The 20,410-nt window shown below is 53.1% G+C and overlaps 1 protein-coding gene across 1 annotated transcript in view; it reads left to right on the top strand.

Moving 5' to 3' along the window:
- The window catches only part of LOC137312037 (collagen alpha-1(XI) chain-like), a gene marked incomplete at both ends in the record, with an annotated part of 196,628 nt that extends 176,967 nt beyond the window's left edge, over positions 1 to 19,661 (top strand). Inside the window, 4 exons of the mRNA XM_067978829.1 lie at positions 13,545 to 13,598; positions 15,831 to 15,884; positions 19,435 to 19,488; positions 19,617 to 19,661. Coding sequence (XP_067834930.1) covers positions 13,545 to 13,598; positions 15,831 to 15,884; positions 19,435 to 19,488; positions 19,617 to 19,661 — 207 coding nt within the window. The remainder of the gene's footprint in view (positions 1 to 13,544; positions 13,599 to 15,830; positions 15,885 to 19,434; positions 19,489 to 19,616) is intronic.
- Between the last annotated feature and the right edge of the window lie 749 nt (positions 19,662 to 20,410).

The following is a 20,410-nucleotide window of genomic DNA, read 5'->3' as shown; positions in this document are numbered from 1 at the left end:
CCTCCCCCATGTATAGGGAAGCTCTCCCTGTGTACTGGGATCCACTCCCCATTTACTGGGATTCTCTCCCTCTGTACTGGGATCCTCTCCCCGTGTATTGGAATCCACTCCCTGTCTACTGGGATCCTCTCCCTGTGTACTGGGATACACTCCCTGTGTACTAGGATCCACTCCCCATTTACTGGGTCCTCTCCCCGTGTATTGGGATCCACTGCCCGTTTACTGAGATCCTTTCCCTGTGTACTGGGATCCACTCCCCGTTTACTGGGATCATCTCCCTGTGTACTGGGATCCTCTCCCCGTGTATTGGGATACACTCCCCGTTTACTTGGATCCTCTTCCTGTTTACTGGGATCCACTCCCTGTTTACTGGGATCCTCTCCCTGTGTACTGGGATCCACTCCCTGTTTACTGGGAACCTCTCCGTGTGTACTGGGATCCTCTCCCTGTGTACTGGGATCCACTCCCCATTCACTGTGATCCTCTCCCTGTGTACTGGGATCCACTCCCCATTTAGTGGGATCCTCTCCCTGTGTACTGGGATCCACTCCCTGTTTACTGGGATCCTCTCCCTGTTTACTGGGATCCACTCCCCGTTTACTGGGATCCTCTCCCTGTGTACTGGGATCATCTCCCCGTGTATTGGGATCCTCTCCCTGTGTACTGGAATCCACTCCCCGTTCACTGTGATCCTCTCCCTGTGTACTGGGATCCATTCCCTGTTTACTGGGATCCTCTCCCTGTGTACTGGGATCCACTCCCTGTTTACTCGGATCCTCTCCCTGTGTACTGGGATCATCTCCCCTTGTATTGGGATCCTCTCCCTGTGTACTGGGATCCACTCCCCGTTTACTGGGATCCTCTCCCTGTGTACTAGGATCCACTACCCGTTTACTGGGATCCTCTCCCTGTGTATTGGGATCCTCTCCCTTTGTACTGGGATCCACTCCCCGTTTACTGGGATCCTCTCCCTGTGCACTGGGATCCACTCCCCGTTTACTGGGATCCAATCCCTGTGTACTGGGATCCCCTCCCTGTGTACTGGGATCCACTCCTCATTTACTGGGATCCTCTCCCTGTGTACTGGGATCCTATCCCTGTGTACTGGGATCCACTCCCCGTTTACTGGGATCCTCTCCCTGTGTACTGGGATCCTCTCCCCGTGTATTGGGATCCACTCCCTGTGTACTGGAATCCACTCCCTGTTTACTGGGATCCTCTCCCTTTGTACTGGGATCCACTCCCCGTGTATTGGGATGCACGCCCTGTGTACTGGGATCCACTCCCTGTGTACTGGAATCCACTCCCTGTATACTGGGATCCACTCCCCGTTTACTGGGATCCTCCCCCTGTGTACTTGGATCCACTCCCAATTTACTGGGATCTTCTCCCTGTGTACTGGGATCCTCTCCCTATGTACTGGGATCCTCTCCCCGTTTACTGGGATCCTCTCTCTGTGTACTGGGATCCACTCCCCGTTTACTGTGTCCCTCTCCCTGTGTACTGAGATCCACTTCCCGTTTACTGGGATCCTCTCCCTGTGTACTGGGATCCTCTCCCTTTGTACTGGGATCCTCTCCCTGTGTACTGGGATCCACTCCCCATTTACTGTGATCCTCTCCCTGTGTACTGGGATCCACTCCCCATTTACAGGGATCCTCTCCCTGTGTACTTAATCCTCTCCCTGTATACTGAGATCCACTCCCCGTTAACTGGGATCCTCTCCCTGTGTACTGGGATCCACTCCACGTTTACTGGGATCCTCTCCCTGTGTACTGGGATCCTCTCCCCGTGTATTGGGATCCTCTCCCTGTCTACTGGAATCCACTCCCCGTTCACTGTGATCCTCTCCCTGTGTACTGGGATCCACTCCCTGTTTACTGGGATCCTCTCCCTGTGTACTGGGATCCACTCCCTGTTTACTGGGATCCCCTCCCTGTGTACTGGGATCATCTCCCCTTGTATTGGGATCCTCTCCCTGTGTACTGGGATCATCTCCATGTGTATTGGGATCCTCTCCCTGTGTACTGGGATCCACTCCCTGTTTACTATGATCCTCTCCCTGTGTACTGGGATCCATTCCCCATTTACTGGGATCCTCACCCTGTGTATTGGGATCCTCTCCCTCTGTACTGGGATCCATTCCCCGTTTACTTGGATCCTCTCCCTGTGTACTGGGATCCACTCCCCGTTTACTGGGATTCTCTCCCTGTGTACTGGGATCCACTTCCCGTTCACTGGGATCCTCTCCCTGTGTACTGGGATCCACTCCCCGTTTACTGGGATCCTCTCCCTGTGTACGAGGATCCACTCCCCATTTACTGGGATACTCTCCCTGTGTTGTGGGATCCACTCCCCATTTACTGGGATTCTCTCCCTCTGTACTGGGATCCTCTCCCCGTGTATTGGGATCCTCTCCCTGTGTACTGGGATCCACTCCCCATTTACTGGGATTCTCTCCCTGTTTACTGGGATCCACTCCCTGTTTACTGGGATCCTCTCCCTGTGTACTGGGATCCACTCCCTGTGTACTGGGATCCTCTCCCTGTGTACTGGGATCCACTCCCCGTATACTGGGATCCTCTCCCTGCGTACTGGGATCCTCTCCCAGTGTATTGGGATCCTCTCCCTGTGTACTGGAATCCACTCCCCGTTCACTGTGATCCTCTCCCTGTGTACTGGGATCCACTCTCTGTTTACTGGGATCCTCTCCCTGTGTACTGGGATCCACTCCCTGTTTACTGCGATCCTCTCCCTGTGTACTGGGATAATCTCCCCGTGTATTGGGATCCTCTCCCTGTGTACTGGGATCCACTCCCCGTTTACTGGGATCCTCTCCCTGTGTACTGGGATCCACTTCCCGTTTACTGGGATCCTCTCCCTGTGTATTGGGATACTCTCCCTTTGTACTGGGATCTACTCCCCATTTACTGGGATCCTCTCCCTGTGTACTGGGATCCACTCCATTTACTGGGATCCTCTCCCTGTGTACTGGGATCCACTCCCTGTTTACTGGGATCCTCTCCCTGTGTACTGGGATCATCTCCCCATGCATTGGGATCCTCTCCCTGTGTACTGGGATCATCTCCATTTGTATTGGGATCCTCTCCCTGTGTACTGGGATCCACTCCCTGTTTACTATGATCCTCTCCCTGTGTACTGGGATCCATTCCCCATTTACTGGGATCCTCACCCTGTGTATTGGGATCCTCTCCCTCTGTACTGGGATCCATTCCCCGTTTACTTGGATCCTCTCCCTGTGTACTGGGATCCACTCCCCGTTTACTGGGATCCTCTCCCTGTGTACTGGGATCCACTCCCCGTTAACTGGGATCCTCTCCCTGTGTACGAGGATCCACTCCCCGTTTACTGGGATTCTCTCCCTGTGTACTGGGATCCTCTCCCCATGTATTGGGATCCTCTCCCTGTTTACTGGGATCCACTCCCCGTTTACTGTGATCCTCTCCCTATGTACTGGGATACTCTCCCTGTGTAGTGGGATCCACTCCCCATTTACTGGGATTCTCTCCCTCTGTACTGGGATCCTCTCCCCGTGTATTGGGATCCTCTCCCTGTGTACTGGGATCCACTCCCCATTTACTGGGATTCTCTCCCTGTTTACTGGGATCCACTCCCTGTTTACTGGGATCCTCTCCCTGTGTACTGGGATCCACTCTCTGTGTACTGGGATCCTCTCCCTGTGTACTGGGATCCACTCCCCGTTTACTGGGATCCTCTACCTGTGTACTGGGATCCTCTCCCAGTGTATTGGGATCCTCTCCCTGTGTACTGGAATCCACTCCCCGTTCACTGTGATCCTCTCCCTGTGTACTGGGATCCACTCTCTGTTTACTGGGATCCTCTCCCTTTGTACTGGGATCCACTCCCCGTCTACTGGGATCCTCTCCCTGTATACTGTGATCCACGCCCTGTGTACTGGGATCCACTCCCCGTGTACTGGAATCCACTCCCTGTGTACTGGGATCCACTCCCCGTTTACTGGGATCCTCTCCCTGTGTACTGGGATCCACTCCCCGTTTACTGGGATCCTCTCCCTGTGTACTGGGATCCACTCCCCGTTTACTGGGATTCTCAACCTGTGTACTGGGATCCACTCCACATTTACTGGGATCCTCTCCCTGTGTACTGGGATCCTCTCCCTATGTACTGGGATCCTCTCCCCGTTTACTGGGATCCTCTCCCTGTGTACTGGGATCCTCTCCCCGTGTATTGGGATCCACTCCCTGTCTACTGGAATCCACTCCCTGTTCACTGTGATCCTCTCCCTGTGTACTGGGATCCACTCCCTGTTTACTGGGATCCTCTCCCTGTGTACTGCGATCCACTCCCTGTTTACTGGGATCCTCTCCCTGTGTACTGGGATCATCTCCCCGTGTATTGGGATCCTCGCCCTGTGTACTGGGATCATCTCCATGTGTATTGGGATCCTCTCCCTGTGTACTGGGATCCACTCCCTGTTTACTATGATCCTCTCCCGATGTACTGGGATCCATTCCCCATTTACTGGGATCCTCACCCTGTGCATTGGGATCCTCTCCCTGTGTACTGTGATCCACTCCCCGTTTACTGGGATTCTCTCCCTGTGTACTGGGATCCACTCCCCATTTACTGGGATCCTCTCCCTCTGTACTGGGATCCTCTCCCTATGTACTGGGATCCTCTCCCTGTGTACTGGGATCCTCTCCCCGTGTATTGGGATCCTCTCCCTGTGTACTGGAATCCACTCCCCGTTCACTGTGATCCTCTCCCTGTGTACTGGGATCCACTCTCTGTTTACTGGGATCCTCTCCCTGTGTACTGGGATCCACTCCCTGTTTACTGCGATCCTCTCCCTGTGTACTGGGATCATCTCCCCGTGTATTGGGATCCTCTCCCTGTGTACTGGGATCCACTTCCCGTTTACTGGGATCCTCTCCCTGTGTGTTGGGATCCTCTCCCTTTTTACTGGGATCCACTCCCCGTTTACTGGAATCCTCTCCCTGTGTCCTGGGATCCACTCCCCGTTTACTGTGATCCACTCCCTGTGTTCTGGGATCCTCTCCCCGTGTATTGGGATCCTCTCCCTGTGTACTGGAATCCACTCCCCGTTCACTGTGATCCTCTCCCTGTGTACTGGGATCCACTCTCTGTTTACTATGATCCTCTCCCTGTGTACTGGGATCCACTCCCTGTTTACTGCGATCCTCTCCCTGTGTACTGGGATCATCTCCCCGTGTATTGGGATCCACTTCCCGTTTACTGGGATCCTCTCCCTGTGTATTGGGCTCCTCTCCCTTTGTACTGGGATCCACTCCCCGTTTACTGGGATCCTCTCCCTGCGTACTGTGATCCACTCCCCGTTTACTGTGATCCACTCCCTGTGTACTGGGATCCCCTCCCTGTGTACTGGGATCCACTCCTCATTTACTGGGATCCTCTCCCTGTGTACTGGGTTCCTCTACCCGTGTATTGGGCTCCACTCCCTGTGTACTGGAATCCACTCCCTGTTTACTGTGATCCTCTCCCTTTGTACTGGGATCCACTCCCCGTGTATTGGGATCCTCTCCCGGTGTACTGGGATCCACTCCCCGTCTACTGGGATCCTCTCCCTGTGTACTGGGATCCACTCCCCGTTTACTGTGATCCACGCCCTGTGTCCTGGGATCCACTCCCCGTGTACTGGAATCCACTCCCTGTGTACTGGGATCCACTCCCCGTTCACTGGGATCCTCTCCCTGTGTACTGTGATCCACTCCCCGTTTACTGGGATTCTCTCCCTGTGTACTGGGATCCACTCCCCATTTACTGGGATCCTCTCCCTGTGTACTGGGATCCTCTCCCTATGTACTGGGATCCTCTCCCCGTTTACTGGGATATTCTCCCTGTGTACTGGGATCCTCTCCCCGTGTATTGGGATCCTCTCCCTGTCTACTGGAATCCACTCCCCGTTCACTGTGATCCTCTCCCTGTGTACTGGGATCCACTCCCTGTTTACTGGGATCCTCTCCCTGTGTACTGGGATCCACTCTCTGTTTACTGGGATCCTCTCCCTGTGTACTGGGATCATCTCCCCGTGTATTGGGATCCTCTCCCTGTGTACTGGGATCCACTCCCTGTTTACTATGATCCTCTCCCTATGTACTGGGATCCATTCCCCATTTACTGGGATCCTCACCCTGTGTATTGGGATCCTCTCCCTCTGTACTGGGATCCATTCCCCGTTTACTTGGATCCTCTCCCTGTGTACTGGGATCCACTTCCCATTCACTGGGATCCTCTCCCTATGTACTGGGATCCACTCCCCGTTTACTGAGATCCTCTCCCTGTGTACTGGGATCCACTTCCCGTTCACTGGGATCCTCTCCCTGTGTACTGGGATCCACTCCCCGTGTACTGGGATCCTCTCCCCGTGTACTGGGATCCACTCCCCGTTTACTGGGATCCTCTCCCTGTGTACTGGGTTACACTCCCTGTTTACTGGGATCCTCTCCCTGTGTACTGGGATCCACTCCCCCTTTACTGGGATCCTCTCCCTGTGTACTGGGATCCTCTCCCTGTGTACTGGGATCCACTCCCCGTTTACTGTGTCCCTCTCCCTGTGTACTGAGATCCACTTCCCGTTTACTGGGATCCTCTCCCTGTGTACTGGGATCCTCTCCCTGTGTACTGGGATCCTCTCCCTGTGTCCTGGGATCCACTCCCCATTTACTGTGATCCTCTCCCTGTGTACTGGGATCCACTCCCCATTTACAGGGATCCTCTCCCTGTGTACTTAATCCTCTCACTCTATACTGGGATCCACTCCCCGTTAACTGGGATCCTCTCCCTGTGTACTGGGATCCACTCCACGTTTACTGGGATCCCCTCCCTGTGTACTGGGATCCTCTCCCCGTGTATTGGGATCCTCTCCCTGTCTACTGGAATCCACTCCCCGTTCACTGTGATCCTCTCCCTGTGTACTGGGATCCACTCCCTGTTTACTGGGATCCTCTCCCTGTGTACTGGGATCCACTCCCTGTTTACTGGGATCCTCTCCCTGTGTACTGGGATCATCTCCCCTTGTATTGGGATCCTCTCCCTGTGTACTGGGATCATCTCCATGTGTATTGGGATCCTCTCCCTGTGTACTGGGATCCACTCCCTGTTTACTATGATCCTCTCCCTGTGTACTGGGATCCATTCCCCATTCACTGGGATCCTCACCCTGTGTATTGGGATCCTCTCCCTCTGTACTGGGATCCATTCCCCGTTTACTTGGATCCTCTCCCTGTGTACTGGGATCCACTCCCCGTTTACTGGGATCCTCTCCCTGTGTACTGGGATCCACTTCCCGTTCACTGGGATCCTCTCCCTGTGTACGAGGATCCACTCCCCATTTACTGGGATTCTCTCCCTGTGTACTGGGATCCTCTCCCCATGTATTGGGATCCTCTCCCTGTTTACTGGGATCCACTCCCCGTTTACTGTGATCCTCTCCCTATGTACTGGGATACTCTCCCTGTGTAGTGGGATCCACTCCCCATTTACTGGGATTCTCTCCCTCTGTACTGGGATCCTCTCCCTGTGTATTGGGATCCTCTCCCTGTGTACTGGGATCCACTCCCCATTTACTGGGATTCTCTCCCTGTTTACTGGGATCCACTCCCTGTTTACTGGGATCCTCTCCCTGTGTACTGGGATCCACTCCCTGTGTACTGGGATCCTCTCCATGTGTACTGGGATCCACTCCCCGTTTACTGGGATCCTCTCCCTGCGTACTGGGATCCTCTCCCAGTGTATTGGGATCCTCTCCCTGTGTACTGGAATCCACTCCCCGTTCACTGTGATCCTCTCCCTGTGTACTGGGATCCACTCTCTGTTTACTGGGATCCTCTCCCTGTGTACTGGGATCCATTCCCTGTTTACTGCGATCCTCTCCCTGTGTACTGGGATAATCTTCCCGTGTATTGGGATCCTCTCCCTGTGTACTGGGATCCACTCCCCGTTTACTGGGATCCTCTCCCTGTGTACTGGGATCCACTTCCCGTTTACTGGGATCCTCTCCCTGTGTATTGGGATATTCTCCCTTTGTACTGGGATCTACTCCCCATTTACTGGGATCCTCTCCCTGTGTACTGGGATCCACTCCCTGTTTACTGGGATCCTCTCCCTGTGTACTGGGATCCACTCCCTGTTTACTGGGATCCTCTCCCTGTGTACTGGGATCATCTCCCCTTGTATTGGGATCCTCTCCCTGTGTACTGGGATCATCTCCATTTGTATTGGGATCCTCTCCCTGTGTACTGGGATCCACTCCCTGTTTACTATGATCCTCTCCCTGTGTACTGGGATCCATTCCCCATTTACTGGGATCCTCACCCTGTGTATTGGGATCCTCTCCCTCTGTACTGGGATCCATTCCCCGTTTACTTGGATCCTCTCCCTGTGTACTGGGATCCACTCCCCGTTTACTGGGATCCTCTCCCTGTGTACTGGGATCCACTCCCCGTTAACTGGGATCCTCTCCCTGTGTGCGAGGATCCACTCCCCGTTTACTGGGATTCTCTCCCTGTGTACTGGGATCCTCTCCCCATGTATTGGGATCCTCTCCCTGTTTACTGGGATCCACTCCCCGTTTACTGTGATCCTCTCCCTATGTACTGGGATACTCTCCCTGTGTAGTGGGATCCACTCCCCATTTACTGGGATTCTCTCCCTCTGTACTGGGATCCTCTCCCCGTGTATTGGGATCCTCTCCCTGTGTACTGGGATCCACTCCCCATTTACTGGGATTCTCTCCCTGTTTACTGGGATCCACTCCCTGTTTACTGGGATCCTCTCCCTGTGTACTGGGATCCACTCTCTGTGTACTGGGATCCTCTCCCTGTGTACTGGGATCCACTCCCCGTTTACTGGGATCCTCTCCCTGTGTACTGGGATCCTCTCCCAGTGTATTGGGATCCTCTCCCTGTGTACTGGAATCCACTCCCCGTTCACTGTGATCCTCTCCCTGTGTACTGGGATCCACTCTCTGTTTACTGGGATCCTCTCCCTTTGTACTGGGATCCACTCCCCGTGTATTGGGATCCTCTCCCGGTGTACTGGGATCCACTCCCCGTCTACTGGGATCCTCTCCCTGTATACTGTGATCCACGCCCTGTGTACTGGGATCCACTCCCCGTGTACTGGAATCCACTCCCTGTGTACTGGGATCCACTCCCCGTTTACTGGGATCCTCTCCCTGTGTACTGGGATCCACTCCCCATTTACTGGGATCCTCTCCCTGTGTACTGTGATCCACTCCCCGTTTACTGGGATTCTCACCCTGTGTACTGGGATCCACTCCACATTTACTGGGATCCTCTCCCTGTGTACTGGGATCCTCTCCCTATGTACTGGGATCCTCTCCCCGTTTACTGGGATCCTCTCCCTGTGTACTGGGATCCTCTCCCCGTGTATTGGGATCCACTCCCTGTCTACTGGAATCCACTCCCTGTTCACTGTGATCCTCTCCCTGTGTACTGGGATCCACTCCCTGTTTACTGGGATCCTCTCCCTGTGTACTGCGATCCACTCCCTGTTTACTGGGATCCTCTCCCTGTGTACTGGGATCATCTCCCCGTGTATTGGGATCCTCTCCCTGTGTACTGGGATCATCTCCATGTGTATTGGGATCCTCTCCCTGTGTACTGGGATCCACTCCCTGTTTACTATGATCCTCTCCCGATGTACTGGGATCCATTCCCCATTTACTGGGATCCTCACCCTGTGTATTGGGATCCTCTCCCTGTGTACTGTGATCCACTCCCCGTTTACTGGGATTCTCTCCCTGTGTACTGGGATCCACTCCCCATTTACTGGGATCCTCTCCCTGTGCACTGGGATCCTCTCCCTATGTACTGGGATCCTCTCCCCGTTTACTGGGATCCTCTCCCTGTGTACTGGGATCCTCTCCCCGTGTATTGGGATCCTCTCCCTGCGTACTGGAATCCACTCCCCGTTCACTGTGATCCTCTCCCTGTGTACTGGGATCCACTCTCTGTTTACTGGGATCCTCTCCCTGTGTACTGGGATCCACTCCCTGTTTACTGCAATCCTCTCCCTGTGTACTGGGATCATCTCCCCGTGTATTGGGATCCTCTCCCTGTGTACTGGGATCCACTTCCCGTTTACTGGGATCCTCTCCCTGTGTATTGGGATCCTCTCCCTTTTTACTGGGATCCACTCCCCGTTTACTGGAATCCTCTCCCTGTGTACTGGGATCCACTCCCCGTTTACTGTGATCCACTCCCTGTGTTCTGGGATCCTCTCCCCGTGTATTGGGATCCTCTCCGTGTCTACTGGAATCCACTCCCCGTTCATGTGATCCTCTCCCTGTGTACTGGGATCATCTCCCCGTGTATTGGGATCCTCTCCCTGTGTACTGGGATCCACTTCCCGTTTACTGGGATCCTCTCCCTGTGTATTGGGCTCCTCTCCCTTTGTACTGGGATCCACTCCCCGTTTACTGGGATCCTCTCCCTGCGTACTGTGATCCACTCCCCGTTTACTGTGATCCACTCCCTGTGTACTGGGATCCCCTCCCTGTGTACTGGGATCCACTCCTCATTTACTGGGACCCTCTCCCTGTGTACTGGGATCCTCTCCCCGTGTATTGGGATCCACTCCCTGTGTACTGGAATCCACTCCCTGTTTACTGGGATCCTCTCCCTTTGTACTGGGATCCACTCCCCGTGTATTGGGATCCTCTCCTGGTGTACTGGGATCCACTCCCCGTCTACTGGGATCCTCTCCCTGTGTACTGGGATCCACTCCCCGTTTACTGTGATCCACGCCCTGTGTCCTGGGATCCACTCCCCGTTTACTGGAATCCACTCCCTGTGTACTGGGATCCACTCCCCGTTCACTGGGATCCTCTCCCTGTGTACTGTGATCCACTCCCCGTTTACTGGGATTCTCTCCCTGTGTACTGGGATCCACTCCCCATTTACTGGGATCCTCTCCCTGTGTACTGGGATCCTCTCCCTATGTACTGGGATCCTCTCCCCGTTTACTGGGATATTCTCCCTGTGTACTGGGATCCTCTCCCCGTGTATTGGGATCCTCTCCCTGTCTACTGGAATCCACTCCCCGTTCACTGTGATCCTCTCCCTGTGTACTGGGATCCACTCCCTGTTTACTGGGATCCTCTCCCTGTGTACTGGGATCCACTCCCTGTTTACTGGGATCCTCTCCCTGTGTACTGGGATCATCTCCCCGTGTATTGGGATCCTCTCCCTGTGTACTGGGATCCACTCCCTGTTTACTATGATCCTCTCCCTATGTACTGGGATCCATTCCCCATTTACTGGGATCCTCACCCTGTGTATTGGGATCCTCTCCCTCTGTACTGGGATCCATTCCCCGTTTACTTGGATCCTCTCCCTGTGTACTGGGATCCACTTCCCGTTCAGTGGGATCCTCTCCCTATGTACTGGGATCCACTCCCCGTTTACTGAGATCCTCTCCCTGTGTACTGGGATCCACTTCCCGTTCACTGGGATCCTCTCCCTGTGTACTGGGATCCACTCCCCGTGTACTGGGATCCTCTCCCCGTGTACTGGGATCCACTCCCTGTTTACTGGGATCCTCTCCCTGTGTACTGGGTTACACTCCCTGTTTACTGGGATGCTCTCCCTGTGTACTGGGATCCACTCCCCCTTTACTGGGATCCTCTCCCTGTGTACTGGGATCCTCTCCCTGTGTACTGGGATCCACTCCCCGTTAACTGGGATCCTCTCCCTGTGTACTAGGATCCACTCCCCGTTTACTGGGATTCTCTCCCTGTGTACTGGAATCCTCTCCCCGTGTATTGGGATCCTCTCCCTGTGTACTGGGATCCACTCCCCGTTTACTGTGATCCTCTCCCTATGTACTGGGATACTCTCCCTGTGTACTGGGATCCACTCCCCATTTACTGGGATTCTCTCCCTCTGTACTGGGATCCTCTCCCCGTGTATTGGGATCCACTCCCTGTCTACTGGGATCCTCTCCCTGTGTACTGGGATACACTCCCTGTGTACTGGGATCCACTCCCCATTTACTGTGATCCTCTCCCTGTGTACTGTGATCCTCTCCCCGGGTATTAGGATCCTCTCCCTGTGTACTGGGATCCACTCCCCATTTACTGGGATTCTCTCACTCTGTACTGGGATCCTCTCCCCGTGTATTGTGATCCACTCCCTGTCTACTGGGATCCTCTCCCTGTGTACTGGGATACACTCCCTGTGTACTGGGATCCACTCCCCATTTACTGGGTCCTCTCCCTCTGTACTGGGATCCACTCCCTGTGTATTGGGATCCTCTCCCTCTGTACTGGGATCCTCTCCCCGTGTATTGGGATCCACTCCCTGTCTACTGGGATCCTCTCCCTGTGTACTGGGATACACTCCCTGTGTACTGGGATCCACTCCCCATTTACTGGGATCCTCTCGCTGTGTACTGGGATCCTCTCCCCGTGTATAGGGAACCTCTCCCTGTGTACTGGGATCCACTCCCCATTTACTGGGATTCTCTCCCTCTGTACTGGGATCCTCTCCCCGTGTATTGGGATCCACTCCCTGTCTACTGGGATCCTCTCCCTGTGTACTGGGATGCACTCCCTGTGTACTGGGATCCACTCTCCATTTACTGGGTCCTCTCCCTGTGTACTGGGATCCTCTCCGTGTATTGGGATCCTCTCCCTGTGTACTGGGATCCACTCCCTGTGTATTGGGATCCTCTCCCTGTGTACTGGGATCCACTCCCCGTTTACTGGGATCCTCTCCCTGGGTACTGGGCTCCACTTCCCATTTACTGGGATCCTCTCCCAGTGTATTGGGATCCTCTCCCCCTGTATTGGGATCCACTGCCCGTTTACTGGGATCCTTTCCCTGTGTACTGGGATCCACTCCCCGTTTACTGGGATCATCTCCCTGTGTACTGGGATCCTCTCCCCTTGTATTGGGACCCACTGCCCGTTTACTGGGATCCTCTCCCAGGGAATTGGGATCCACTCCCCGTTTACTTGGATCCTCTCCCTGTGTACTGGGATCCACTCCCCATTTACTGGGATCCTCTCCCCCTGTATTGGGATCCACTTCCCGTTTACTGGGATCCTCTCCCCCTGTATTGGGACCCTTTGCCTGTTTACGGGGATCCTCTCCCCCTGTATTGGGATCCACTTTCCGTTTACTGGGATCCTCTCCCCCTGTATTGAGATCCACTTTGCGTTTACTGGGATCCTCTCCCCATGTATTGGGATCCACTCCCCATTTACTGGGATCCTCTCCCCATGTATTGGGATCCACTCCCCATTTACTGGGATCCTCTCCCCCTGTATTCGGATCTACTCCCCATTTACTGAGATCCTCTCCCCATGTATTGGGATCCACTCCACGTTTAGTGGGATCCTCTCCCATTCTACTGGGATCCACCCCCCATCTACTGGGACCCACCCCCCACGTACCTGGTTCCACCAACCGCTGGCTTCGCTCCTGCGGGTTCCCTTCCGCCGATGTGTGACGACGGAATCTTGTCTTTTCCAGGGTCGTGCTGGTGCTGACGGAGCTCGAGGAATGCCGGGAGAACCAGGAGGAAAGGTAATTTAAAGAACAACAACGACAACATCTCCCATCTACCCAGCACCTCGAACAGAGTGAAACCTCCCAGGGCCCTTCACTGGGGCATAAATCAGAACAAAAAACTCACACCGAGTCACATCAGGAGATATTAGGACAGGAGACCAAAAGCTCGGTCAAAGAGGGAGGTTTTAAGGAGGGTCTTAAAGAAGGAGAGAGAGGCAGAGGGGGAGAGGGGGAGGGAGAGGGGGAGAGGGGGAGAGGTTCAGGGAGGGAATTCCAGAGCTCAGGGCCCAGGCAGCTGAAGGCACGGCCGCCAATGGTGGAGCGATTAAAATCAGGGATGGACAAGAGGCCGGAATTGGAGGAGCGCAGAGATCTCGGAGGGTTGTAGGGCTGGAGGGGGTTACAGAGATAGGGAGGGGTGTGGGGCTGGAGGGGGTTACAGAGATAGGGAGGGGTGTGGGGCTGGAGGGGGTTACAGAGATAGGGAGGGGTGTGGGGCTGGAGGGGGTTACAGAGATAGGGAGGGGTGTGGGGCTGGAGGGGGTTACAGAGATAGGGAGGGGTGTGGGGCTGGAGGGGGTTACAGAGATAGGGAGGGGTGAGACCATGGAAGGATTTGAACACGAGGATGAGAATTTTAAAATCGAGGTGTTCCTGGACCGGGAGCCAGTGTGGGTCAGTGAGCTCAGGGGGTGATGGGTGAACGGGACTCGGGGTGAGTTAGGATACGGGGGGGCAGAGTTTTGGATGAGCTGAAGTTTACGGAGAGTGGATGATGGGAGGCCGGGCAGGAGAGCACTGGAATAGTGGAGTCTGGAGGTAAGAAAGGCAGGGATGAGGGTTTCAACAGCAGTTTAAAGGAATTGTTAACATCTCCCCCGATTTCACCACTAACATTCAGCAACGATACAATTATTAATTTGTCCGTAAAGTAATGTTCTTAAAACATATTCAGTGTTTAAAACTCACCAAGGGATTGTCAGAACGGGCGGTCGATCGATTATCGCCCGTGGGACTTTCCCGGGAATGTTGCCCTTATTTACTCTGTCGTCACTCCTTTCCTCCCTCCCTTGCTGTGCGTGGTTAATCCCTAATGCAAACAGAAAGACACCAATAATCTCCTTAAATACTCCGTCTGGCCCCTTCGCTCCCTCGCCAAATCCCCACTGTGCTGAAATCCAGACTCTCTGTCTCCTCTAATTCATTCTCTCCCGGTATCGGGATCTGTCGAATTCCTGCACTCTCTCATTCTTCACTCCCTCCCACAAAGCACAGACTTTAAATCGCAAACTTGGTGTCACATTCAGCATTACTTCCCAGTGTACCTCCTCGTCTCGTTCACTATTACTACTACCAATAATACTAATAATACTACCAATAATACTACCATTAATACTAATAATAATATTAATAATACACACAGACACACACAAACACAGACACATGTGCACAGATGCATAGAAACATAGAAAATAGGAGCAGGAGTAGGCCATTCGGCCCTTCGAGCCTGCTCCGCCATTCAATATGATCATGGCTGATCCTCTATCTCAATACCATATTCCCGCTCTCTCCCCATGCCCCTTGATGCCTTTTGTGTCTAGAAATCTATCTAGTTCCTTCTTAAATATATTCAGTGACTTGCCCTCCACAGCCTTCTGTGGTAGAGAATTCCACAGGTTCACCACCCTCTGAGTGAAGAAATTTCTCCTCATCTCAGTCCTAAATGTCCTACCCTGTATCCTGAGACTGTGACCCCTCGTTCTGGACCCCCAGCCAGGGGAAACATCCTCCCTGCATCCAGTCTGTCTCGCCCTGTCAGAATTTTATATGTTTCAATGAGATCCCCTCTCATTCTTCTAAACTCGAGTGAATACAGGCCGAGTCGACCCAATCTCTCCTCATGCGACAGTCCTGCCATCCCAGGGATCAGTCTGGTGAACCTTCGCTGCACTCCCTCTATGGCGAGTATATCCTTTCTTAGGTAAGGAGACCAAAACTGCACACAACACTCCAGATGTGGTCTCACCAAGGCCCTGTATAACTGCAGTAAGACAATGAAGGCCAACATACCATTTGCCTTCCTAACTGCTTGCTGCACACACGCATGCCCACAGACACACCCAGACACACACGCACGCCCACAGACACACCCAGACACACACGCACGCCCACAGACAGACCCAGCCAGAATCTCCCTCATTCTACGTGGTACCTGATACATTAACAAATGTTCTTCTATTTTTCTAGGGTGACCGTGGTTTTGATGGGCTGCCCGGCCTCTCTGGAGAGAAGGGGAACAGGGTGAGATTTCCTTGATGATCTGAGATGAATGCTCACTGTTGGTGAATTGATTTGGATGGAGGTTGTGTCTCAGTGTCAATAAATTAAATAAACACATCGGGCGCTAAATTGGGCCGTGTGGCGCCCGCTGTTTCGGTGCTACACGGCCTCTCCGACATCCAAGATGGCGTCGTGGATGTGCACGCACGTTTCCTGCGTGACGTGTGCCAGACGCCATCTTGGTCTCGGAGTTTGCGCAGGCGCAGATAACGAACGCTGGAATCATGTAAAGTGGGGAGAAAATGGCTTCAATCAGTGTGAAATGCTGGTTTAAAGGGATAGACACCATTTTGGGACCTAACGCTGAACTCAACGCACTGTCTTAACCCCGACCATCTGAACGTGTCTTCGGTGCCTGGAGGACCCCCCACCACCGCTATTTAAAGGGACCATGCAGGATTTACAGGTTAGTGGCTGGATTATTGCCTCTGGCTGCTGAGACATTTGTAACTGTTTTTGGAGGTCTCCTGGACTTCAATACTCGGACGTGGGGACATAGCCCAACATTTAGAGCCAGGACGTGCAGGAGTGAAGTTAGGAAATGCTTCTACACGCAAAGGGTGCGAGATGTTTGGAACACTCTTCTGCAGATAGCAGTTGATGCTCGCTCAATTGTGAATGTTAAATCTGAGATTGATCGATTTCTGTGAACCAAGGGTATTAAGGGAAATGGGGCTAAGGCGGGTACATGGAGTTAGGTCACAGGTCTACCATGATCTCATTGAATGGTGGAACAGGCTCGAGGGGCTAAATGGCCACGGCCACTTGCTGCCTCTTGATATGCGCCACCTTCTCCTGCAAGGAAGCGGGACGTGTGTCTGGGTGATGTGCCTGTCATGGTTGAATAGCTGCCAGTGTGTGTGGCCTGTGAGTTGTGGGTGGGCGGCTTGAAACAGTGGTAATGTGTAAGGGTGAGAGGAAGCATCTGATTGGAAGAGTTGAGTATTGATGGGAAGAGTTTATTGGTGTGTGGGTGATGGGGGTGTCGTGTGTGGAGCAGTTGGTCGGAGACACCACTTGACAGTTGACCTCACTCACCTTGACCACTCGTCAAAGCATTGAACTTCTTCCTGCACTGCATCCATGTTCATGATGCTGTGCGCCTGGCATTGACTTCGTCCCCCGCTGCCTCCCACTGCCTTTTGTATATATGTCTGGAGGGCCTCTTGCCCCCCCCGTGGATATAGGATGTCCCTCCTTCTGTCCACCTCTTGCACCCAAGGTCTGTAGTGCATCATCAGAGAACCTTGGTGCACGCACTCTCGCAGACCTGGTACCAACTCAGATCGGCAGATTGGTGAGGTCTGGTGTGCAGATTGGAGGATGTGCGATTTAGTGGTGCGCAATATTTATTCAATGTTTTAACATAACTCATCAGTGTGTAAACATAAGGATGAGATCTGAATCTGTGTTTTACGTGTGCGATGTCTGGTCTCCGTTCAGACTCTGTGCAGACAGTAGACAGTTATTTTCAGCAAATAACAGGTACCAGCTAGCTTTAAGAGATTTCTAAGAAACATCCTCCCTTTAAGAGATTGAGCTCCCCCTGCCGGTGGAAAGTGTGAATTGCATTGATTCCCCGGAATGGAAGGCCGATTGTGGGTAAGTGCTCCCTTGGGTCTGAACTTGCGTCCTGCCTGTGCAGGGTCCATCGGGAGAGGGGAGTTCGAGCATCATCACCACCCAAAACAGACCCGTACCCAATTTCTCCCCCTTGGTGTTTGCGGGACAGGGTTGATAGAATCAGATTGTTTTCAATCGGTGAGGGGTCAAAAACGAGAGGCCATCGCGCCATGATTAAATGTAAGGGATTTAGACCAGCATCAGGACAAACCTCATCACTGAAATCACAACAATCTACAGAGCCTTCAATTTTTTTTATTTGTTCACGGGATGTGGGCGTCGCTGGCGAGGCCGGCATTTATTGCCCATCCCTAATTGCCCTTGAGAAGGTGGTGGTGAGCCGCCTTCTTGAACCGCTGCAGTCCGTGTGGTGAAGGTTCTCCCACAGTGCTGTTAGGAAGGGAGTTCCAGGATTTTGACCCAGCGACGATGAAGGAACGGCGATATATTTCCAAGTCGGGATGGTGTGTGACTTGGAGGGGAACGTGCAGGTGGTGTTGTTCCCATGTACCTGCTGCCCTTGTCCTTCTAGGTGGTAGAGGTCGTGGGTTTGGGAGGTGCTGTCGAAGAAGCCTTGGTGAGTTGCTGCAGTGCATCCTGTGGATGGTACACACTGCAGCCACAGTGCGCCGGTGGTGAAGGGAGTGAATGTTTAGGGTGGTGGATGGGGTGCCAATCAAGCGGGCTGCTTTGTCCTGGATGGTGTTGAGCTTCTTGAGTGTTGTTGGAGCTGCCGTCATCCAGGCAAGTGGAGAGTATTCCATCACACTCCTGACTTGTGCCTTGTAGATGGTGGAAAGGCTTTGGGGAGTCAGGAGGTGAGTCACTCACCACAGAATACCCAGCCTCTGACCTGCTCTCGCAGCCACAGTATTTATATGGCTGGTCCAGTTAAGGTTCTGGTCTTGATGTATCCCTGCCTCGGGTGCCTAGCAAGCGGGCAAACAGGGAACTGATAGTGGGAGAGATTATCAGGCCTCAGGCTGTAGATACACTCCCCCCGCACTCCCCCCGCAGTCTCTCCCAGGAAAGGCTTGGAAATCCCGGGGCAAAGGAAAGGGGCTGAAACCCAAGTATTGTCAGTTTCCCTGGAACAAATGGGAAGGGGGAAGCCTTTGTTCATGGGAAAAACTATCTGCAGATGAAACAACAGAGTTTGGAAAACATTCTTTCCTCACCTAGTTACAAAATGTAAGAGCGTTTGTCGTATCGTCAGGTCCCCGCCATGTGGCTCAGATATTGTACCTCTGTCCCCCTCTCACCGAGCACAGAGAGAATTGGGTTTTCCTCTTTAAAGATGGCTGCGTCTTCACCAGTCACAACGAGTCTTCGGCAGCACCTTGCAAACCGTCTCCCTCCCCCACCTGGAAGGACGAGGGCAGCAGGTTCATGGGAACACCGTCCCCTCCGAGTTCCCCTGCGAGTCACGCACCATCCCGATCGGCCGTTCCTTCGTCGTGGCTGGGTCAAACTCCTGGAACTCCCCGCCTAACAGCTTGCACCTTTCCTCCTTATAACGACTGGCAGTGCGTCACACCGTACAATCTGGCTTAACCACAGAGTTCGATGTAGACCGGTTGTGATTTCAACCCTAAACTCCCAGAAACTGGACAGGAGGGTCGGTGACCAGAGGACTCAGATTGAAGGTGATTGGCAAAAGAGCCAGAGGGGAGATGGGGAGTTGTTCTGATCTGGAAATGCGCTGCCTGAAAGGGATGGTTTCCTTGCCCATGATTCCTCCAGACTGATTTTATGTAAGATCTGTTCTCTGCGGTTTTTAGTGTGTGTTTTCTGGGGTAACTGGTTTGAATGAAGGGGAGGTGGTAAATGGAGTTGGTGCGTGTGCTGAGTGATCGCTGATTGTCTCTCTCTCTCTCTGTTGTGACAGGGCGAGACAGGCCCCTTGGGCTCTCCTGGTCCTTCAGGTGACGACGGTGAAAGAGTGAGTCACCTTCATCTCCTTCATCTCTCCGTTTGCTCTCCATCTTTCTTCACTCTTCACTGTTCTGCGGTCGAAAGCCTTCCTTATTTCCCCTCCGCTCACGGATCTCGTTCTGTGTCTGTTTTCAGGGAGACGACGGAGAGATTGGACCAAGGGGGCTGCCTGGTGAATCAGTAAGTGGGCCCTTTTATTGAATAACCTTCTTCCAAAAACAAATCTTCGAAGGTGGCAGGGCAAGGTGGGAAGTCTGTTAAAAAAGCACAAGGGATCCTGGGCTTTATGAATAGAGGCACAGAGTACAAAAGCAAGGAAGTTATACTAAACCTTTATAAATCACTGGTTAGACCCCAGCTGGAGTATTGTGTCCAATTCTGGGCACCGCACTTTAGGAAGGATGTGACGGCCTTGGAGAGGGTGCAGAGGAGATTTACTGGAATGGGACCAGGGATGAGGGACTTCAGTGATGTGGAGAGACTGGAGAAGCTGGGATTGTTCTCCTCAGGGCAGAGAAGGTTAAGGGGAGATTTAATCGAGGGGTTCAAAATCATGAGGGGTTTTGATAGAGTAAATAAGGAGAAACTGTTTCCAGTGGCAGGAGGGTCGGTGACCAGAGGACACAGATTTAAGGGAATTGGTAAAAGAACCAGAGGGGAGATGAGGAGAATGTTTTTTTACGCAGCGAGTTGTTCTGATCGGGAATGTGCTGCCTGAAAGGGCGGTGGAAGCAGATTCAATAATAACTTTCAAAAGGGAATTGGAGAAATACTCGAAGGGGAAAAATTTGCAGGGCTCTGGGGAAAGAGCGGGGGAGTGGGACTAATTGGATAGATCTTTCAAAGAGCCAGCACAGGCACGATGGGCCGAATGGCCTCCTTCTGTGCTGTATGATTCTATGAAAAGCTTAATTTTCTTCTTCACTTCA

The sequence above is a fragment of the Heptranchias perlo genome, unplaced genomic scaffold (assembly GCF_035084215.1).
Source record: "Heptranchias perlo isolate sHepPer1 unplaced genomic scaffold, sHepPer1.hap1 HAP1_SCAFFOLD_394, whole genome shotgun sequence".
NCBI lineage: Eukaryota > Metazoa > Chordata > Chondrichthyes > Hexanchiformes > Hexanchidae > Heptranchias > Heptranchias perlo.
Note: the sequence above shows the minus strand (reverse complement) of the source record. Positions and strands in the feature narration are given on the sequence as shown.